This window comes from Thermobia domestica, chromosome 8 (genome assembly GCF_964235325.1).
Source record: "Thermobia domestica chromosome 8, izTheDome1.hap1.1, whole genome shotgun sequence".
Lineage (NCBI taxonomy): Eukaryota > Metazoa > Arthropoda > Insecta > Zygentoma > Lepismatidae > Thermobia > Thermobia domestica.
Genome location: NC_137461.1, coordinates 41,974,885 through 41,998,023, shown reverse-complemented (window position 1 = coordinate 41,998,023; position 23,139 = coordinate 41,974,885). Strand labels below are relative to the sequence as shown.

At 36.4% G+C, this 23,139-nt stretch overlaps 1 protein-coding gene across 2 annotated transcripts in view; it reads right to left on the bottom strand.

Moving 5' to 3' along the window:
- Positions 1 to 15,632: 15,632 nt before the first annotated feature.
- The window catches only part of LOC145692841 (uncharacterized), a 38,578-nt gene continuing 31,071 nt past the window's right edge, over positions 15,633 to 23,139 (bottom strand). The window contains exon 3 of one of the 2 annotated variants that reach the window (XM_081768351.1): positions 15,633 to 22,210. In XM_081768351.1, the coding sequence (XP_081624477.1) occupies positions 21,478 to 22,210 (733 nt within the window). In that variant the 3' untranslated portion in view covers positions 15,633 to 21,477. The remainder of the gene's footprint in view (positions 22,211 to 23,139) is intronic. The other variant, XR_014132653.1, reaches the window with a different exon arrangement.

The following is a 23,139-nucleotide window of genomic DNA, read 5'->3' as shown; positions in this document are numbered from 1 at the left end:
TTCTACTCAAATAAATGTTAAAAGGGCAATTAAAAGGAGATAAAACACCAGCAAAAATCACAGTGTAGAATACACACACCTGTGCTCATAATACATAATACAAAGCAAAAGTTACGGAAGCAAATATCATTATTAAGTACAGTGAATAAACTACAAACATATTAAGTGCTGTAATATGTGAGACTAAATTAAAATATATAAAATGTATTTCGAAATTCAAGGGGCAACTACTCGTTTACTTTCCGTGCGGAGTCTCATGGATGACACACTTTCTGTTTATTGCTATCCTCCCTTATATTATCCCAGGATAAAATTTTTGCTCCACTAGCATGAAGTACACCTTTTAGAACTAATCCAGTTTTGATTTGTTGCTGGACGAGCAAAAAAGTCCAGCAGTAGCCTTGGTAATTTGGACTACTTCCAGCATGTCTGGCTGGATTTTCAAACATTAAAAGAATGGATTTTTAGTTGATCTAGCTAAGAATTCTAACATGTTTTGTTGGACTTCAATTCTAGTTCCAGCAAGGAATTATACAATGTTTCGCTGGATTTTATGCTGGTTTTAGGATCCATTAGTGAAATTTTAAGCTGATTCCAGCAAAGAATTCTAGCATTACATGATGAACTATTATGCTGGTTGCAGCAAGATATTCTACCATGTTTTGCTGGATTTTTATTGATTCTAAAATGCTTTGTTGGATTTATATGTTTTCTCCAACAAAGAATTCCAGGATTATTTGATGGACTTCTATGCCGATTTTAGTAAGGACTTTCCACCTTAATTTGATTGATTTGTATGTTGGTTATGAAAATCCTGTATCTTTTTCCCACATTTATTCTTTCATGTTGATTATTACCTAACATTTTCATACCAAAATCTCTACACTTGAACTCATGAATAAAAGTGGAAGTAAATTGCAAGCATTGTATCTGAAAAATAACGAGACTCGAGGATAAACAATATTGAAAACTTATTATTTCAAGTTAGCACAGTTGGCTTGCCTAATGTACACTCATGTCCAAAATTATTGTCGCATGTCTATAAATATGTAGTTGTAGGAATATAATTTGATAACGAATTCGCTCGGTATTTCTCATAGTGTTAGTATGTGTATAATCGGCAAATATATGTATGTAGCAAATTTTATGTCAAAAGAGCAGTAAATAAGGACAATTAAACAAAATAAAACTTTCTGTCCCATTTAGCAACATTTTGTTTTACTCATTCTAATTTTCGTATTTATAATTCGTTTCCTACGAAATTTACCTCAAATATACATTTGCCGATTATACACATAGTATCGGTATTAAAAGTACCCTGCAATATCATTATCAAATTATATTCCTACAAGAAAACAGTTATAGATATGCGACAATAATTTTGGACATGAGTGTACATTTAAATTCAAATAATAACTGTGAAATGAGAAAGGTAGGAAAACATGTTAGGAATGCACCTTACTATTAGATGTACAAGGAATATTATATTTATTAATTCATTTAAGAAGAACTGATAATTAAATTGCACTTATTTATTTCTAATCGGTCATTCGATGCGAAAAGACCCTGACAAAAATTAAACATTTTAATAATTATACATACGTGTTTCTTTTTTAACCATATTAAGAAATAAGATTTCCTAACTTAATAAAAACAAATAAATTTAACTTTTTTTTTGCACATTTCAATGTGTGACTAAGTGGGTTACGCTTAATGTGTTCAGACTCGTACTTTAAGGTCCGCACTTCGAACTTTCTTTACGGATCTAGAAAAAGTCAGGACCGACGAATAAAATTTCCGAACTCGTCTAGGCCTCGTCCCAGTCTGGACTTTTGATGCTGCGATTACCAGACTCTGCTATAATTACATACAGCATTAATGTGCGACATTTCATTGAAATGAACTTAATTGAAGATGTCCTCGTAGCTGTTGCCTTTGAAGCACTTTATGTATAGTATGCGTTAAGAGTAATACAGCCTCTATAATAATGTCACGAATGCTTATCACTGATCAGAGAGGGAAGGATAGTATTGAGGAAAGAATAATCAGTATCACTGATTTTTTGACTCTACTTTAATGCGGAAACTTTTTCCCCTTGGTTATTTTTGATCTCGTTATCGTTCCGAGACTTCTCTTTCGAAAATTTTAGATGAAATAGTTATGTTTATAGATCAGCGAAAACAATACTGTTGTATTATTTGTAATAAATTTCTCTGGAACCCAACGAAAACAAATTTCCAACGTAATTGTGGAAGTACTTGACCCATCCATTAGTCCTTTCCGTGAGGAGAAATTTACAGAAATAATTTAATATTGATGGGACGGTCGCAGAGGTTATCTAAATTTTTTTGATAGCGATGCATATGTATGAGTCTATTTAACTAAATCCATCAACAATACCTGGCGCACACATTTGATTCAAAAGCCATTAGAAAATACAGCGTATTCAATGCACAAGCGAATCAAATACATTTTGTTAAAACCATTTTGGACGTACCTTGAAGATCTCTACCCAATCTCCTTTCAAAACTTAAAAAACTCATTCTCAGATATTGTAAATAACTCTCGTAGTATAATTGAGTCGTCCAGGTCGAAAAAAGGCCCTTGTCCAATTACAGAAAATCCCCGGAAACAGAGGAAAAACGTAGGATTGATGCGTTTTACAGTAGTGGAAATACAGATGATCAGAAAAATGGAAACACCTGTAGTTGGCAACACGTCACATGTATGGGTTGGCAGTAGTGTCGTGGCGCCCGCAGCGACGGACCGCTGGTGGTGGTGTGTTAGGTCAGTCTCCATACTACGTGGAACAGCAGTGTCCAGTGGCTGCAGCAGACGGAGGTAGGGTAAAATGGGAGACCTCTCAGATTTTCAAAGAGGGCAAATTGTTGATGCGCGGATATGTGGAGTGAGTGTGACGGCAGTGGTTACTGTGTTTGGTGTGTCGCGTGGAACAGTGTCGAAGGTGATGACGGTCTACACAACACACGGGAAAACTACATCGGGGAAGTTGAACAGTGGGCGGAAGAAAATCATGAGTGACAGGTCACGCCGGGTATTAAAGCGCATTGTCACGCAGAACCGTCGTGCCACTGCGGAGCAAGTGATGAAGGAACTCAATCAGCACCTCCCCCACCCTGTTGCGACAATCACAGTCCGCCGCGACTTACATGACATGAACTTACGGGATCGTGTTTCAAGGGTCAAACCGCTCATCAGGGACAATAACGTTTTCGCACGCCGCAAATAGTGCCGCGACCATGCAACTTGGACCGTTGAGGACTTGAAACGTGTGATATGATCGGATGAGTCATCCTTCACCCTATTTTCAACCACGGGCCGTGTTTATGTGTGGAGAACGCCCAAAGAAGCTTATGATCTGCAGTGTCTAGCTCAACTGTCAAACATGGCGGCGGCTCGGTGATACTGTGGGCCGTCATATCATGGTTTTCATTGGGTCCTATGGTCACACTTAGCGGACGAATCACTGCCAACGATTATATCGCAATTTTAGGAGACCACTTGCATCCTATGGTCCGGATGTTGTTCCCGGACAATGACGCCATCTTCTAGGATGATAATACACCCATTCACACAGCTGCGTTGTTGCAGCGTGGTTTGAGGAACATCGGGATGAAGTGTTCAACACCTCCCCCGGCCCGACCTATCCCCAGATCTTAACATAATTGAACATCTGTGGTCCGTCTTGGAAACACGACTCCAGCGACGATTTCCACCTCCATCCTCTCTCACAGAACTGGCCGATGTCCGACACGAGGAATGGTGTAAAATTCCACTTGCTACCATTCACGACCTCTATGCCTCCATCCCACGTCGCATCAAGGCTGTTCTGAAGGCGAAAGGTTGCCCGACACCATATTAATTTGGTAAGTTGCAATTTCGTTCAGGTGTTTCCATTTTTCTGATCACCATCTGTATATATGAGGATGTTCAAGCTTTTCACATGAAAAAACTAAAGTATCCTCAGTTCTAAAAAACACACAGATCCAACATTTTGTGGGATCTTCTGTAAATGGGAAAGGGTCGTTTTGGAACTGGACGGCTCAATTATCAAAAAAAGAGATGGCAACAACTTTTCCATGTACTTAAACGCTAAGTACGAAATATCTCTTTTTCTATTAACTTTGGTAATTGGTCTAGTTTTCTTAGTGCTCAGATCACACTGCGCTCATCCGTTTGGTGCATTGAGTTCCAGGTTCGATTTCCAGCTGAAGAACCTTCCAAGATTTGAACGCATTACTGTCGTCCTTAAACGACAGGAATTCCACCTTACACTGTGTAACCTCGGTTTCGAAAGGAAAGTTAAACTCTAATCCAATCAAACAATATATAAATAAGCAAATAAATATTTACCACTATTTATCCTGTAATTATACAGGGATAATAGTTGCAAAATCCAAATATGTAATTTCACAATTATCACAGCAAGGAAACACCTAATTTGCAACAGAAATAATTAGACTTGAACAACTTGTTTATACGTTATAAATTTAGATCTCTTTTGCACATTATCTCATGTTATCCGTGAGACAACAATTAAATTTAACCAACAATGGAAACATTGTGGTGTACCGCGTGAAATTTTACAATATGCTACCATAATTGTGCTTAAACCTAAAATTACTACCAATCGAAGACAAGGAAAATATAAAACAATAGATTACAGTAATAATAAATTTATAAGTTTTATAATTTTTCTTAAATGTACATAAAAATTATAGCGAGTGACTATATTTCCACTACATACACAACTAAATGTTCCAAATTCCTACAGACAAAATAGGAGTCAAGACGAGATAAGACGTTTCCTTTCAGTCGACGTGAATACCCATGATTGGAAATAACTTGAAATTTCCTCTCATATAAGTAGGAGTTCTCTCTCTCTCACACACACACACACAAAAAAAAAAAAAACAGTTCTTGTAATGACTGTATAGTAAGCCATTACCTGGATCTGTAATATAAATTTACGTAATAAACCGATTGAAATGAAAAAAAAATCTGATCATACAGTACATTTCAGTATCGCTACGTATTACGAAATTTGAAATGTGATTCTACTTGCCAAAATAAGCTTTAAATTTATTTTGTGCACTAAAAATTAGGTTTAGTTCGGAATTTAAACAAAAAAGGTATATGGAAAACATATATTGAGAACATTGACTTCAAGTAACACAGTGCAGTATATTTTCAGGTAGGTATCCTATATTATACTTTCGAACGTTAAGAACTGAATATTTATAGACCAAATTGTAATGCTTAAGCTGAAATACAAGGAGTAAGATTAAATTCCTACTCGAATCTTACACTAGATCCCACAAAGGATAAAATAAACATTATTACAAACAATGTTAAATGTAACGGAATGTTTTTTTCGAAAGTACCTTTCCAGCATCGAGGGTATGTGACACGACACAGACACGAGCCACTAGTTGGCGCTATGTCCAAGGAAATTGACCGACACAACGCGCGCTATCCACTTGGACACACACACAATGTTAGAACTAATCTATATTATAAAATTGAAAGTGACTATATTCGTGATTATTAATCTCGAACCACCAGAGGCATCTTGATCGTTTTCAACACAGATGAGGTTCGGACCTGGTATGGGTTTTATCATTTAACTTTTGGAGGGGGATATAAATAAAAAATATATATAAAATGAAAGTAACTGTCATTGTGACTTCATCACTCTTGAACCATCCAACCAATCTCGATCAAATTATCAACATGGATAAGGTTCGGTTTTGGGATGGCTCTAGGGAAGGGGGAGAGACATTTTAAGATGATCGAAAATGACCACTATTAGTGTGTAATCTATAGATTTTGGGGTCGCTGAGATGAATAATACTTCTGATGTGTTTAAGTTCAAATTGAGCCCCTGAAATTGGGGTAGGTGTAGGAGTATATATTTGATCGAAAATGTCAAATATTCTTGTCGAATCTATAGTCCTCGAGGTCGCTAAAATGAACAATGACACACCCGATGCCGTGCCCCATGATATGGGGATACATAATATCGAAAATGACCGATATTAGTGCCGAGTCCATCGTTTTTGGGTCGATTAGATGAAAAGTTACATTTCTGATGTCGCTTAAATTACAATTTCAGTCCCACACCTTGGGGAGGAAGAGCTACATAAAAATAAAAATACAAATATTAGTATCGACTTCCGATCCCGTTTAATTACAAATTTAGCCCGCAACTTGTGGGAGGGAGGATATCTATCTATCTATCTATCTATCTATCTATCTATCTATCTATCTATATAGATAGATAGATAGATAGATAGATAGATAGATAGATAGATAGATAGATAGATAGATAGATAGATAGATAGATTGATTGATTGATTGATAGATAGATAGATATGCATATTCCATTCCCTGTACATAATTCCATGATATAATGTTTTGGATATTCAAATTTTAAAGCCCAGTAGATCCTATCCTTCTGCTCCATAGCACCTTAAATTTTACTTATGTTTATTTCTCATAATGCTCTATCAGATGCGCTATGTGACAATCGGATTTTAGCGACAAGAGTAGTGAGATAGGATTATGTCAAGAAAAAGGGGGAGATAAATTATATTGTTATATACAAAGAAAGGTCAAGAAACTTTTTGTTATTGTAGGTAGAGAAGAATAGGGTATCATAAAAGTTATTGTTAATGTATATGTTAAAGAATAGGATATAATAAACCTGTTGTTAAGGGTATAATAAAACATCCTTTGTCGGCGAATAAACAAAAAGAATAGTGGAACAGAATGGTAGACGCTTATATGTTAGGCTTGAACGGTAAAGGATTGGTGAAAGGAGGTGAAAGAAAGATTGCATTGCTTCCGTTTAGATGTTGTTTTCAAAAAAGGAAATATATATATACGTATATTCCTGCTCTATGTTTAGCAGAAAATGTCCAGTTCTTTTTTCTAAAAAATATTACAATTTTGGTAGTTTTTGTTTACGTTAGGTTAGGTTAGTTTTTTATGTTATTTAAGTGTAGGGGTTCAGCATAATTTTCCCCCAAAAAAAGATAGGATTTCGCTTATCTCTACTAATATTAGGTGAGTTTGGGTTAGGTTAGGTTATATTACGTCATCCATTTCAACTGTACGTTTTTTTTTTTTTTTTTACGTTCTTCTGACCCCTTCTGCGAAACATACTCTTATGCATACATCCGAACGCCGTATTTATACACAAATCGTACAAAAAAACGTAATTTTCCAACAGTTGCTTATGATGGCCCCTGTGAATTTTAACTATCCCATCTACGTTATTTTAATGTCACCCAAAGCAAATCATTTAGGAAACAATAACAAAATTAGTAACAAAATTGTAATTTTTATCAATTATTTCCAGTGGTGCGCCAAAAGTAAATCTACATCGTACGAAGTGAGATTTTTATGTCACATAGGAATTCGCATGCAGCTCTACAATAGGTCGGCAAATTAAATAAAATATTTGAATGCACTTTTGTTGCTCCAGTAGCGTAGCCAGGATGTATGTTTGGGGGGGGGCAAGTGCTGTTATAGGTACATATAGAAACATTACAAAGAAATATATAAACATAAAAAATATAAAAAATTACAAACGTCAAAGTATCAAAGTACATTGTCGGACCTCTTAGGGGGAAGCGGCCCCTCTGGTCAACCCCTTCCCTACGCCACTGCCTAAAACATTCTGCATTCTATTTTACTGGCGCTTCCCAAAATTACCGCGCATTGATTTATATTGGTTGAGTGCAGCAGATGGCGGCCCGGAAATACAAATCTTACGAAGAAATAAACTGAATCAGACTAAATGTGATGATGAGAGTAACAAATGTTAGAGAGGCCATTACTATAGGCTGATTTATAAGGGAGAAAACATAAGTTAAATTGTGGACTGCATGTGTCTGTGGATTGATGAGATATGAAGTGACTTCGTAGTATTATATTAACGATCGGAACAAACAACCGATTTTTTACCACCAGTTTCTCTATATGTGTGAATTTAATAATAAATGATGAAGGGAAAGTGCAGGGCTGGACCGGGACTCGAAACTGGGATATTTGGTGTACTGTGCCAGTGCGTCAACCACTACGCTACTTACTCCACTCGCTGTTATGTAGTGACAGAGCATTGACTTCCGCAGTGAAAGTATATGGTTGTTCAGGGAGCGGAATCAGTAACATCGGAGTGGTTAATGCATCGGTTTGATACGTCGAAGATCCTTGATTTAAATATTTGAATTTTAGTTTACAGTCTCTTTAGCACCGATTCTATATAGGACGTGGACTACAGCTTAACGTGGAATCAGATCTAAATGAGTTAACGCCGGGGATCGAACCCGAATCTCCCAAACCAAATAATGCCTGATTCGAATCTCGGTGCAGTGATCCACTTTTTCACCCTTTCTGTAATTCTGTGCTAGTTTTAATTTAATAGTGTATGAGGTAGGAGATTGAAAAAGCGAGAAAAAATCATCAATATACTTCTATTTACCTGTAAAATATAAAAATTGTAATAGGTATATTTTTCTTAGTGTAAAATATAGTTATAGTGAGTTTAATTAAAAAATGATTTTTCATTTATGGTAGGTTCTCAAAAACAAGGTGAATTACCTAAAGAAGTTATAAGATTAAAAACAAAATACGTTTCCTTTAAAAGTAAAGTAGTTCAAGCTTTAACAGTGAAGAACTGTTTGTCAAGGGCACCGATTTCTTTGTAAATTTGGGGCGGGGCATTCAGATACAGAAGGTATATGTATGAGGATTTCAAGACAAATTGCATTCAAATTATGCACATTCATAAATACAACACGGGGGCCCACATGAGCTGTGAGGGGCCTGGCCCCTCGACCCCCCAGAATCGGTTCCCTGCCAGCCGTATTATTTATTTATTTATTTTTCTTAAGCCCAAGAGCTAGAAATGCATTGGTATAAGGTCTGGAGATACCATCATGAAACTGAAGACTCGCCCATCATAGAAAACTAATCTATAATGTGGTGAAACTTAGTCTTTTTGGAACAATTTGGAGAAATCGTCAGTTCCATTTATCATGCTTGGGAACACATCTTCTTTAGGATATGTAATTGGGAGCAATTGGAGATATATATATAATTTTTATCATAATTTAATTACGGGTTGTTCTGCATTCACTTAAAACGCCCAATAAATATAAATGATAACTACTAAAGATAAAAGGACGACACGAAAAGTAAAATGAAATGAAATCTTTCAGTTTAACATCCCACGATTATACTTTTCACAGTAAAGTAGACGGAGGATTAAGGTAAGTGAATGATTATGGAAGAATCGTTGGAATGAGAACGTGGAAATAAACGAAAGTACCAAGAGAAAATTTACTGACACGATGGAATCCACCGCGAACTTACTTGTTCGGAGATCGAACCACATACCTCACGCACCGGAAGTAAGCGCTCGCCCACATTGTAGTTTAATTCGCCTCAATCGGGGTATTGTTCGCCAGCTGCAGCTCACATCCTTTCGACGTATCCGAACACCACAAAATACAAACATAGAAATATCGAGGACAGTTAAAATGCTGACCTTATTCTTCAGATGGATCTGAACCGCAATTGGCTTCATCTCACAATAGTCAACCTAAAGTCTCAGACCGATAGACCACACACACCGGTTTAAAATGAAATGAATATTTTAAGTTTAATGTCCCACAAGTATGCCCTTTAGCCTAAGTAAGACGTTGATTAAGGAACAAATGAATAATGATAGAAAAATTCGTGGAATGAGAAAATTGGGGGAAACAGGGGTACCCACGGACACGATGATATCTACCAGAAACTTACTTGGCCGTAGATCGATCCAGGGAACTCATAAAAGATGCTACCACTGAAATACCGTGCTTCTCGCATGACAAAAAGTGCGATAGGATAATGTCAGTCCATTCTTTCAAGTTTTAAGTCTGTGTTTATCTCCCACAACTATCACCTGAAAATTTTAATTTAAGAAGGTATACTAGTTTTTAGTTCATTGAGAAGAACATAGAAAAAGAACAGACACTTTCAGGCTGGTTACATCTTTATGCGTCCAAACGCAATACAAATTATGTTGAAATACTACACAGATCGAATTAAGAAATAAGTTTTTTAATTATTATTTTTTACGTGAACAGAAAATCATAGACTGTGTTGATAATAGAACTGGAACAAAACATGGGACATTAATTAACTATCATTTGAAATAACTATGAAGTCAACGGATTATATGATCAAAACAGGTATATTTTCACACAGCTTCATTTCCGGACATATTTGTATTTGCAATGCAATAACTTATCAAAACTAAACCTGCAATAATTAACTAAACATTTAACCGACAAATTAAAGAGGTGTAGTTAGTGTATTTATTACTTTAACTTTCACTTGCCAGCAAAATACTTAGTTTTACTTTTTTCCTTTACTTTACAGAACCATAGGTAGCCGCATGGAAGGAATTCCAGTTACGCTGTGTGTAAAGTAACAAATGAAAGTATGCCAAAAATTTATGTCGTAACGTTTTCACAAGGGGAAGGTATTAATATAAAGAAATTTTTTTGTGAAAAGTGACAGAAATAGATTGGAGAGTTTATTGTTGGAAACGTCAAGTTATTTGTGCTGTAAGAAACATTTTTGCTTTGATACTTCGGTGTAATATGAAAATGCTATTAATGTTTTAAGAAAGAATCTCTGAGAAAAGTGTTAGTTCGCATTCAAAGTTTCCTCAATTTTTATATGATACATAGGTACATATCTTGTTTATTTCAAGTGAAATACTGGTTTCTCTTAAGTACTCTTCTTTTACGAAAAATCTTTCATCGTATTTTACCTACACATTTTGTTTTTGGTAAAAAATGTCTGCTCGAGTGAACACACTATTTGTTTTTCTAATCGTGATGCCGACTTACCGACTTTTCTAAAATATTATTAGCTATATATATTAAACGAATTCATGACAAAATACAAAATTGCCTTCCTTTACAAGTACAGCGCGCAGGGGATGCCGGTACTTTTGACAAACAAATGACGACTTATGTAGCAATGCTAATTTTCAATCTCGCATAGATGTTTAAGCGATGACACATAATAGTTTTCAGATTTTTAACAAAATATATTTGTTTGATGCAGCTACTACTGCAGTGATCGCCAATAATGCTACTACGATACTCTCGTGAAACATTTTATGATGTATACTGAGGATAATGCAGAGACGTCTTAGGTGTATTACTTGTTACTTTGAAACTAGGTAATATTATGATTTCTCAGTAGTTTACCAGGGCCATCTAAGAGGGATGTGTCCTATTGCAATGTGAATAGTGTATGGCGGAACATTCCCGAAATGTCATCTGCTATTAGGGTATGCATCAGTTTGACAGCTTATCCTAGGAATGGCTAAATTCCAGAATTTCCGACATCGGATTTTTTCCGAATTCAAGAATTTTTTGGATTATACTACCAGGATTCTGGAATGTAAAAATTCCAGAACTGGCTGTCCCTTGTTAAAGCTGTGTGTGCTTTGGCGTTAGGCGCACATTCAGTGTTTATTTCATTGTCATATAAAGTGACTAATTTCAAACTTTCTCGTGCATAAAAATAATTATACTATACCAATATTATTTACAGTATATACAGTTTCTAGCCAAATAAGTGGGATATCAGCAATTTTTAACTGTAGAAGCAACATATCTACAAACCAGCAAGGTATTCTGGTTTCGCTTGTTCGCTACGAAAAACGGAAGATGAAGAATTTTACAAGAAACAGAAAATTTCCCGGAGACCGAAAAAATATTTTTCGGAAAACGAAAGAGTTGGCCATCATTTTTCAGAAAATTCAAACTCGGAAAGTTTTTTTCCCGAAAAGGGATATAAACTTGGGATATTTTCAAAAAGTCGGAAAAAAACAAAATGGGAAAACTAAGTATTCGGAATATAAAATTTTTCGGATAATCTGAATACTAAAAATTTCCGAAAATTTCGAAACGTAAAGTTTTCTCGAAAATCGGAAAACAGAAAATTCATTGATGGAATTTTTTTCGGAAAACAGAAACCCAGCAATAATATTTTTACAAAATTAAAAAAAAAAGAAAGGAAAAGGAAAATGACCATTTATAAACTATAATTTTGGTAATAATTATTTATCAAATGTCATACCATTTTGATTTATTTACACACAAAACCGATATTTTTATAGTGGAGCATATGTATAGAATGAATATCTGCTGAAGCCAATTGATATGTTTAGCAAATGTTGATTTTAAACATAGAGTTTGTAGTATCCATCAAAGTTTACGAGACACTAGCATATTTGGATGAAAATGATTTTGAACCATAGAAGCAACATATGCTGAAAACTAACATTATACTTTGTTTTTCGAGCGACAGCCATTATCTGTTGCTGGTCAATTAATTTTCAACAAGAAAACCAGCATTCAGCAAGTTCCAACAAGATTTTTATGCTGCCTACAGGGAAATTTTCAACCTGGCCTATTTAAAATATACTGAATATTAAGAAAAAAATAAGTTACCAGGAACATAAATTTGATACGCTAATTTACATTCAAAATATGAAAGTATAAATTCAGACGCACATAAATTTTAATACGTGCACTTTTGTACGTAATAACACTGAAAATTCGAAGATTTGGTAGAAGTTTCAGGAACATAAGGTACGTCGATGATATTTTACAAGTGTTTGTAAATTTGTCCCATATACCCAAAACAATTTCTTTGAAAGATATGCTGCCCTGAGATACACTGGTCTGACTTGCGTTGGCTTATAATGGTGAACAGGCTGGTTTGGTATGCCACCGAAATATCTGACTTTCGAGTTTGCCTCATATATATATATATATATATTGAACTAAAATGTAATTGTTTTACTTTATTATATTCTGACGTATTAAAGAGTGCCAGTGGATGGGTTATAATAGTTCGTTGTTTATAATCCATTAAGATTACAACTATGGATATAACGCAATTTAATATTAAACTAACTTAATATTGCTGATTAGTTTCCCGTTAAACAACGTGGATCATATGTAGAGTCGCTCTAATGCGTGATTAGTGGCACACTAAAGAGTTCGACTAACGTGTTTTTTGCAATAGTCAAGCCTTTATTTAGTATGACGCTAATCATACGTCAAGACGACTGCATAAGACAGCATTGCTATATAAGTGGAAGCCTACAGTTTATAGTGGAATCCGATACAAGTATTGTTGATCCCTCAGCTAAAGTAGAACTTTAGACTGATCGGACTAAAGTAGACTGATCGGACGAACGTCAAGAGCGTTAGCTATTTGGCTAGTGAGTAACCTCAGTTTCATTTTCTTATTCGCCTTTTCTGTTGTAATGCGTGTACGGTTTTAATATTTTAATGCAAAGTAATAGGTAGAGTACGTAATATTTTTATGTCTGACGTACAAAAATGGTTCAAAAGTCAGCCTTAATCAACAAATTAATTAGTTTGCCCTGCGTTTAGCGTGCTTTCGAATTCACATGAGGAACAAATTGTCGTACTTAACTTTTAATTTAATTTCAATCTTCAGCATCCTCGAGCTAAATTAAAACTAAAAAATCAACTTCCTGTAATACATATAGAAATAATGGTCTTTGGTATGATGAAAGAGAGGTCAAACAATTACAAACATTATTGGAATAAAAATCCTTTATCACAACAAGTGCTATGGATTTTGATGTTGAACAGCCACGTAGAAAAACAGAAGGAAGAAAGTATGTGAGTTTGTCATTTGTTGCTCTGTCACATCTTCCTCGGATACTTTTATATGCACAAACTATTAGAAAAGAGAATAATCCATATATTTCTGCCATAATTCGATGAGACCTAGTAAGCTATGCCCACCCGCAAAGAAGGTTCTGCTATGCCCACTCGCACCTGTAATGTAATAAGTAACAAATACAGAGTGAGTCAAAAGTTTGAAAATAAACGGGAGAAGTAAAAAGTAATGGAAACAGAGATTTGATGAGGGTCCGCAACTTTTGTAGTGTATCTTATTCATGGCCGCCATCTTAAAATTCGCCATTTTGTACTCAAGTAATTTTTTTTTAAAATGGAAAGGCGGGTGTATGACATCAAATAACACTAGCTTGAGCTCAGGAATTTAGTGGTGTAATTTGTTTTTTTCTACCTTGTACAGTTAAGAAGTTATTAATGTTCAAAGATGGGAAATTACCTTGATAGTTAATGCTACAACACATGTTCTACGTTATGTCCATCCCGTGCAATGCACAACTGTAGTCGCAGCAACCACTCTGACTGCATACGGAGGAGAATGTCTCCTGAATTTGGTCACAGGCTTGTTGGATGCATTCCTCCAGGTGTCTCAAATCACGGATTGTCTCAGCATACACTACCTGCTTAAGATGTCCCCATAGATAAAAAGCAAGAGGCGTTAAGTCAGGGGATCTGGGCGGCCACTCCACTGGACCACGGCGACCAACCCACTTCCCTGGCAGTTGTTCATCCAACCCCAAGTCCATAGTGTGGAGGGGCTCCATCGTGCTGAAAATAAGATGGGAAAATGCCGCCAGCGTTCAGTGTGACAGAGAATGCAAGGTCCTTCAGCAGCATTAGATACTGTGGTGCAGCTAAGTTGTTTTAAATGAAAAATGGCCCAATGATGAAAAATGGCCCATATGCCACACCACACCATCACCTTCGCTGGACTATGTTCTCGACTCAGGTCAACCCATATCGGATTTGCGTCACACCAGTATCGACAATTATGTCATTAACCTAACCGTTCAAAGCGAAATACGCTTCGTCGATGAACAGTATGCCCTTGGCAAACGCAGAATCCAGTTCGTGTTGTTTAGTACCCCACATGAAGAACTCCAACCGGCGATCACGGTGATCCTCGTTCAGTTTGTGTTGCATGTGGAGTTTGTAAGCATGCCACTGATTGGCGTGCAATATCCGGACGACGGAGGATTGGTTTATTGCACATGCTAGGGACACATGACGGGTACTTCGTTTAGGACTCTTCACAAACGACGCAACAACCGCCATTGCAGTTTCCTCATTGGTGACAGTGTTTGGTCCCCAACTACGTGCCCTATCTTCAACAGTCCGTTTCCCGGAATTTGGTGATTACGTGAGCCACCGTGCTATGCGGTACCGGTTCTGTCTGGGTGTCGTCTGTTGTAGTCAGCTGCTATCGTTCGGTAGCTGTGTTTCCCAGATATAAGGATGATTTCGATCTTCTTTTCACGTGTCAGACCCATTTTAGATCACCTGGAACAAAGAGAGAACTGGGTCAGAATCAAGGTAATTTCCCATCTTTGAACATTAGTAACTTCTAAACTGTACAAGATAGAAAAAAAATACACTACTAAATTCCAGAGCTAAAGCTAGAGTTACTTGATGTGTCACACATCTCCCTTCCCATTTAAAAAAAATTTACTTGAATCCAAAATGGGAGATTTCAAGATGGCGGCCATGAATGACATACATTCCAAAAGTTGCGGCCCCTCATCAAACCTCTGTTCCCATCATCATTTTTACTTTTCCCGTCGATTTTCAAACTTATGCAGGTATCCAAGGACTTTTGACTCACCCTGTATTTAAATTACAATTATCAGAAATGCGTTTAGTGAAAATGGAAGTATCTTTTGCTTACTCAAATACGGTCTTTTAAATGTCTGCAAAACGATGTGATGCGTCAAAATTGTTTCTAAGAAACATGTCAAAACCATTTTAAAATTGTCTAAATTATTAGGCAATATTACGACCCCGTTGTGGTATAGAGAAAGAATTACAATTACTTCTAACAATTTATTGTGGTGTACCTTCTTCCTCAACAAGGATCGCCTAGGATAATTTTAAGTTGCGGCGAGAAAAAATTCACAACCCCTGAACTAACATTATAACGATTGAGATGACGTCCATGGATCAGCATATTTGTCAGGAAAATGACTAGCGAAGGCATGGACTTTGGCGTATGCAAAGATACCATACTAGTGCTGTAAGGGATTTAGGTTTCTGGGCTTTAGAAATCTATTCTGTTACAACTAAGTAATAGAATATGCAACTTGGATACGGCCACGCTAAGTAAGCACAGTGTTATTATGTCCAAGGTTGACGGTACAAATGTGAAAGGATATATAAAAGCACAAGAAAACACACTAATCTACAACACCAAAAGAATTAACTGTGAAAAAGTTTGGAGAAACAAACTTACCGAATATAAACGATGATGATGATGTGGATGATTTGTCAGTAAAAATAGAAGCCTAAATAATAAACGCTATCAAAAACAAAATCACAATATGACAAACAGATTAAAACAAAAAAAAAATTGAGGGGAGTTGCAAAATCTGAAAAACAAAAACCAAAAAAGCAAGGAAATTATACCAAGCCACGTGGGATCCCGAACACAAACAAAGACGATTAGAAAAATATAGAGAAATGAAAAACAAATATCAAGATAAACTAAAAGAAACAAAATTAAAAAGTTGGAAATCATTTTTAACGGAAAACATAAATCTAGACATATGGGGTGAACCATATAAAAATATTAGTAACAAAAATTAACAAGGTAACACTTCCTACTCTCAAAATCGACAATGGAGAACATACCAAAGGTTGGAAAAATACAGTGATTTTTTAAATGACAAAGCTCTTACCGACTGACGTCCCAACTAAAGGCAACGATGAACATAGGCAGACACGAAATCAGATGAAAATACCACCTAGAAATAAACAAATAGAAGAAACTACCAACGAAGCGCTAATAGCATACATAAAAATGCTGAAAAACAAGAAAGCCGCAGGACCAGATAATATAAAAATCAGAAATATGCAAGGATCAAGTGGAGAAATGGGCATCATACTTATCAAGATTGATCAGCTTGTGTCTAAAACAGAGAAGGGTACCTAAAAACGAAGAAAGCCAATTTAGTCATAACCAAAAGGAATGACGACAGAATGAACGACGACCCAAAATCGGACAGACCAATATGCCTCCTAAATAAAATTGGCAAACTCTTCGAGAGAGTTATCGTAAAAGGATTAAACAAATACAAAAATATAGAAAATGATAGGCTACAACATGGTTTTCGGAATGGAAGAAGTACTGAGACTGCAATAAGGACTCTTTTCGAACTAATTGAAAAGGGTAAGACGGATAAATATTAGGTAGTAATATACGTAGATGTACAGATGGAGATCAGAAAAATGGAAACACCTGTAGTTGGCAACACGTCAGATGTTTGGGTTGGCAGTGGTGTCGTGATGCCCGCAGCGCCGGACCGCTGGTGGTTGTGTGTTAGGTCGGTCTTCATACTACGTCAGGCGCAGTGGAACAACAGTGTCCAGTGGCTGCAGCAGACGGAGGTAGTGTAAAATGGGAGACCCTTCAGATTTTCAAAGAGGGCAAATTGTTGGTGCGCGGTTATGTGCAGTGAGTGTGACGGCAGTGGCTACTGTGTTAGGTGTGTCGTGTGGGACAGTGTCGAACGTGATGACGACCTACACAACACACGTAAAAACCACACCGGGGAAGCGGAACAGTGTGCGAAAGAAAATCATGAGTGACAGGTCACGCCGGGTATTATAGTGCTTTGTCACGCAGAACCGTCGTGCCACTGCGGAGCAAGTGACGGAGGAACTCAATCAGAACGTCCTCCACCCTGTTTCGGCAATTACACTCCGCCGCGAATTACATGACATGAACTTACGGGGTCGTGTTGCACGAACCAAACCGCTCATAAGGGACCATAACGCTTTCTCACGCCGCAAATGGTGCCACGACCATGCAACTTGGACCGTTGAGGACTGGAAACGTGTGATATGGTCGGATGAGACATCCTTCACCCTACTCCCAACCATGGGCCGTGTTTATGTGTAGAGAACGCACAAAGAAACTTATGATCTGCAGTGTCTCCGCCCAACTGTGAAACATGGCGGCGGCTCGGAGATGCTGTGAGCCGCCATATCATGGTTTTCATTGGGTCTTGAGGTCACTCTTAGCGGACGAATCACTGCGAACGATTATGTTGCAATTTTAGGAGACCACTTGCATCCTATGGTCCGGATGTTGTTCCCCGACAATGACGCCATCTTCCAGGATAATGCACCCATTCACACTGCTGTCGTTGATGCAGGGTGGTTTCAGGAACATTGGGATGAAGTTCAACACTTCTCCTGGCCCACCCAATCCCCAGATCTCAACGTAATTGAACATCTGTTGTCCGTCTTGGAAAAACGACTCCGGCGACCATTTCCACCTCCATCCTCTCACAGAACTGGCCGATGCCCTGCACGAGGAATGGTGTAAAATTTCACTTGCTATCATTCACGACCTCTATGCCTCCATACCACGTCGCATCAAGGCTGTTCTGAAGGCGAAAGGTTGCCCGACACCATATACATCTGGTTAGATTTCAATTTCGTTCAGGTGTTTCCATTTTTCTGATCACCATCTGTAAGTGGGGCCTTCGATAACCTATGGTGGCCATCTCCATTTAAGCAATTTAAAGAAATTGGGGTACCAAACTCTCTGTATGGGTTGATGATAGATTACTGTACCAATAGGAACATAAAATACACAGCACCAAATAAAAATATAACTACATATAGTACAAAAGGATGCCCACAAGGATTCATATCTGATCCTACTTTGTGGGATATTGTATTGGATCCATGTCTGAAGCGTCTAAATCGACTTGAAGAAACAAAAGGAGAAGTTGGTTCCACTGATTACATAGCGATAGTGTTGTCGACATCTTCAAGACACGAAGTAGAATGAAAGGGAAACATAATACTAGAAAAGCTACAAAAATGGTGTTCAACAAATAATTTAACTATTTCCCGAACAGAAAAAACTTATTTAATTTTTGGACAGAAAATTCAAAGAGGTCCTATTGTAAAGGTATCCAATAAAAAGATAGATAGAGTTAAAGAGTTTAAGTACCTGGGACTATGGATAGATGAAAAATTAAATCATGGAAAACATATAGAGATTACGAATAAGAGCAAAAAAGTAGCACACAAATTACTAACAATCGCAAGAGACTACCAAATCCCTAAGAGGATATTGCAAACTTACAACAAAACAGTGATCATGCCAGTACATAGCTATTGTGCCAGTGTCTTGTGCCACAGACTTTTTATGAATTTAAAACTAAGACAAACAAGAAAATTGGGCGCAAAGAGGGGTACTTAAAAGAACCCTAAATGTAATAAAAACCATCTGAACGGAGGCTATACAGGTACTGGCTCAGGAAGAACCAATACATTTCAGGTACTAAGACAGGCCTATAAAATGTGGACGAAAAATAACGAAATAACAAAATTTTTAGAAACACTAACACAAATTTCAAATAACGATACAGGTAAAATTATTGAAAGGAAATTACAATGGGAATGGGAAAACTCAAGTAAAGGACAGAAAATAAAAAAATACATACCGACGATACAAATAAGGAAAAAAGATGCCAGATTTAAATAAGGAGATCATGGAGACACCTTCTGCATGGACCATGAACCATGGACCATTTAAGTCACATTTATATAGGATCAAAATAGAAGAAAATCAGACATTTATCTGCGGAGTGGCCCAGACACCCGAACATGTAACAAGGACTTCTGTACACTTCATAAATAGAGAAGATATAATAAATATCAAGGAGGAACTCAAAAATGAAACATGAGAAAACATTATACAGGATAAAATAAAGCTACAGAAGATCTTAGAATTGACAAAACACAGTGGGAAACATGTGGAATAGAAGAATTGAAAACAGAAGGAGAGAACGGAACACAAGCTAGTTTTAGAAAAAATATAACACAGAATTCCGTTTACAAATAATAAATAAATTTTATAAAATTCTTGGAATGAAAACCGGAATAGGAAGACGTTACTCTTGTTTTGTGTTTAATGTTTATTGCCAGTGCTAGTGTCATACTGGTATTGTGTCTTAGATGTGAAAGTTTGGTGCGATCTCAAGAAATAAACAAAATAATAACATAAAGACAAGTAACAAAAGACAGGAAAAGCTCAGAAGAAATTTGCTCAAACCAATATTTATTTCACACTGTGTCTCTTGTTGCTATATTGTTATTGATGTATATTCTTTTTAATTTACTTTTAGTCCTATAATAAGTCCAAAAATAATTGGCAACGCCAGGGGAATGTTGAGGCCTTAAAAAAATCTATTACTATGTTAGGCCATCACGTTTGAGAGATGATGCCCTTTGTTGTGCTTATTTTAAGCTATATACGAGAATATTTTCGTATTTTAGCTGAAAAGGCTGTAAGACTCTGTCAGCAGAATGTGAAAACCTCTGTCTTGAGAAAGCATCTTAGTTTTTCCCGGGATCTTTCAAATTTATGGAATTGTTACAAAAGTGTATGTTATTATTCGAAAGATTACTTCATTACAAAGTACAAATTTTAGGTAATTTGTGCGTGTGAAGCTCAGCCATTGGGGTAATTTTATATTTTTCTAAAGGGGTATCCCTTATCATATGTGTCTATATATATGTATACTCCTGAGTATAATACTAAGTATGGAATTGGTTGCAAATCAGAATGTTTCTATCACCTAGTCTGCAATCGTGACTTTCAGAAAAATCTTTAGATGTAATGTGGATCAACCTCTTCAATCTGTAGACTACATTCAGACCTGATTTTTCAACTCTCTATTTAACCAAGTATTATCAAAGTATAATTAAGATATCATTACATATGTGGCTTGAAAGTGGTATGTCTTCTAAGGCGAATTCCTGTTTTGCCAAACTTGATTTTAGACCGCTTCTAGCGATTTTGAGAATTAAGAGGAATGTCACTTGTATGTATTACAACACGTGATTTTTGACTACAACCTTGGCTTTTCTCACTAACAGGTATACACGTGTTACATTCAATTATCACTAACTACTTTCTTTTAAACTTGACAGGTATGACGCACTGGCCTGTATGAATATCATGTATGTTGTAGAACAATATCATTTAATAAATCCAGTTCCATGTTGTTCAATCTAAGAGCTTCTTCTTTTATATTACTGTCTCTTAATATATTTTCCCCGTACTTTTGTCATTTATGATGTTTTTAATATCCACATATGACATCTCTAGCCATGGTCGAAATTTTAATAAATCCTTTTTCACCCTCCTGGCACCTAAGAGGTTTCAACTTTATACATTAACATGTGCCTTGCCAAATATGAACCATCACTCTATTTCCTCCCACTCTTGGCATGTATAATGCTTTTGTCTTAATGAATTGTCTTGTGTCTTGCCAAAATAGATCTTTGATTAAAACTTTTTCCACACACATTGGAGGAATGAGGTTTTGGCACCTGTATGTATTAACGTGTGAGCTGCCAAGTCTGAATTCTTAATAAATCCCCTTCCACACTCTCGGCACCTGTGTGGCTTTTCACCTGTATGTGTCATCATGTGTATCTTTAAATATCTACCCCGAGTAAACCCCTATCCACAACTTTGGCAAGTGAAGGCTTTTACTGCTCTATGCATTAACATGTGTTTTTTAAAATTCGAATTTAAGCTAAATCTCCTTCCACATTTATCGCACATGTGAAACTTTTCACCTGTATGTATTAACATGTGAGTTGTCAGGTCAGAATTATGAATAAATCCCTTTCCACACTCTTGGCATCTATGTGATTTTTTACCTGTATGTCTTACCATGTGTCTCTTTAAACTCGAGATCAAAGCAAACCCCTTACTACACACTTCGCACGTATGAGGTTTGTGACTAGTATGTACTGACACGTGTTTCATCAAATTTGATTTTTGAATAAATCCCTTTCCACAGTGCTCGCAAATATGAGGTTTTTCACCTGTATGTATTAACATATGTCTTGTCAAATGTGATTTACAATTAAATCCCTTTCCGCACAGCTGGCAAGTGTTGGGATTTACACCTGTATGTACTAGCACATGTGTTGCCAATTGTGCTTTTCGAATGAATCCCTCACCACACTCGTGACATGTGTGACGTCTTGTAGCTATATCAATTAATTTGCGAGTCCCCAAATTTGAATTTAGACTAAGTGCCGTTTCACACTCTTCGAACGTATGAAGTTTATCACCTCTGTCTCTTAGCATATGTCTTGTAAACTCGTTGTAGTAAGATTTCTCATCTGAACGAGAAATGAATTCCTCTAATGTAATGAACATATTTGGCTTTGTAGAAAGAAACCTGCAACAAATTCAATAGAGAAGGTAAAGAAGATCGAATATCATGAAACACCAAAGAAATGCTAACCCTTGTATCTGAAATACCGCTACAATGGGACGATATCCGTTCTCCATTATGTTTGTTATTTCGTGTTAAATGGAGGCGCTATCATGATATTGAAATCTAATACTATTGTGCTACTACACGAGATATTCTAGAAACATGAAACGGAGAAATAAATAAGATTTTCATACTATATCTAATCTCCAAACGAGTGGATGGCAATTCTTTTACTATCACAAATTTCACCAATATTTATATATTGGATATCAGGCTAAACTTTAGATAACTAATTTACTGATTCTAAAGTCCATGCAACGCAGTGTTTGAATACTACGTCAAAGAAACTTTTCCCTTATTTCTATTCTTAGTCAACTGGATCCAGTTGCTATTTTGTTATCAGATTTCTGCATTATCTATGTTAATACTGTCCTCCCATATCCACCTAGGTCTTCCTGTTAAGACTGGAAGTGTTCTTACTTTCTTCCATCCTAGCTACATGATTTGCCCACCTGAGCCTCTTACACTTGATGACCTAACAAAGTTTGGCAAACTATATAAATTATGAATACCACATTATGAAATATTAATTTTTAAAAATTCACAAACTAGTAAATTTGGAGACACACATAAGAATAAAAGTTTACTGAACAAGAGGCAAGAGTCACAGATGCATCTAGAATTGCTTTCTTGTTCGCAGATGACACTCTGTTACCAGGTCAAAAGAGAACAATGCTCAACGGTATACTCAACTATGAGGAAAATCTACTTGAGAAAGATTCCCCGGGACATATTTCATTATTTCTGATTTTGTTTCGTTTTAATTATTTATTCGTATTCGTGCACTTCAAAAAAAAAAGTTTCAACGTTCAACAGAAAATTAGAGAAAA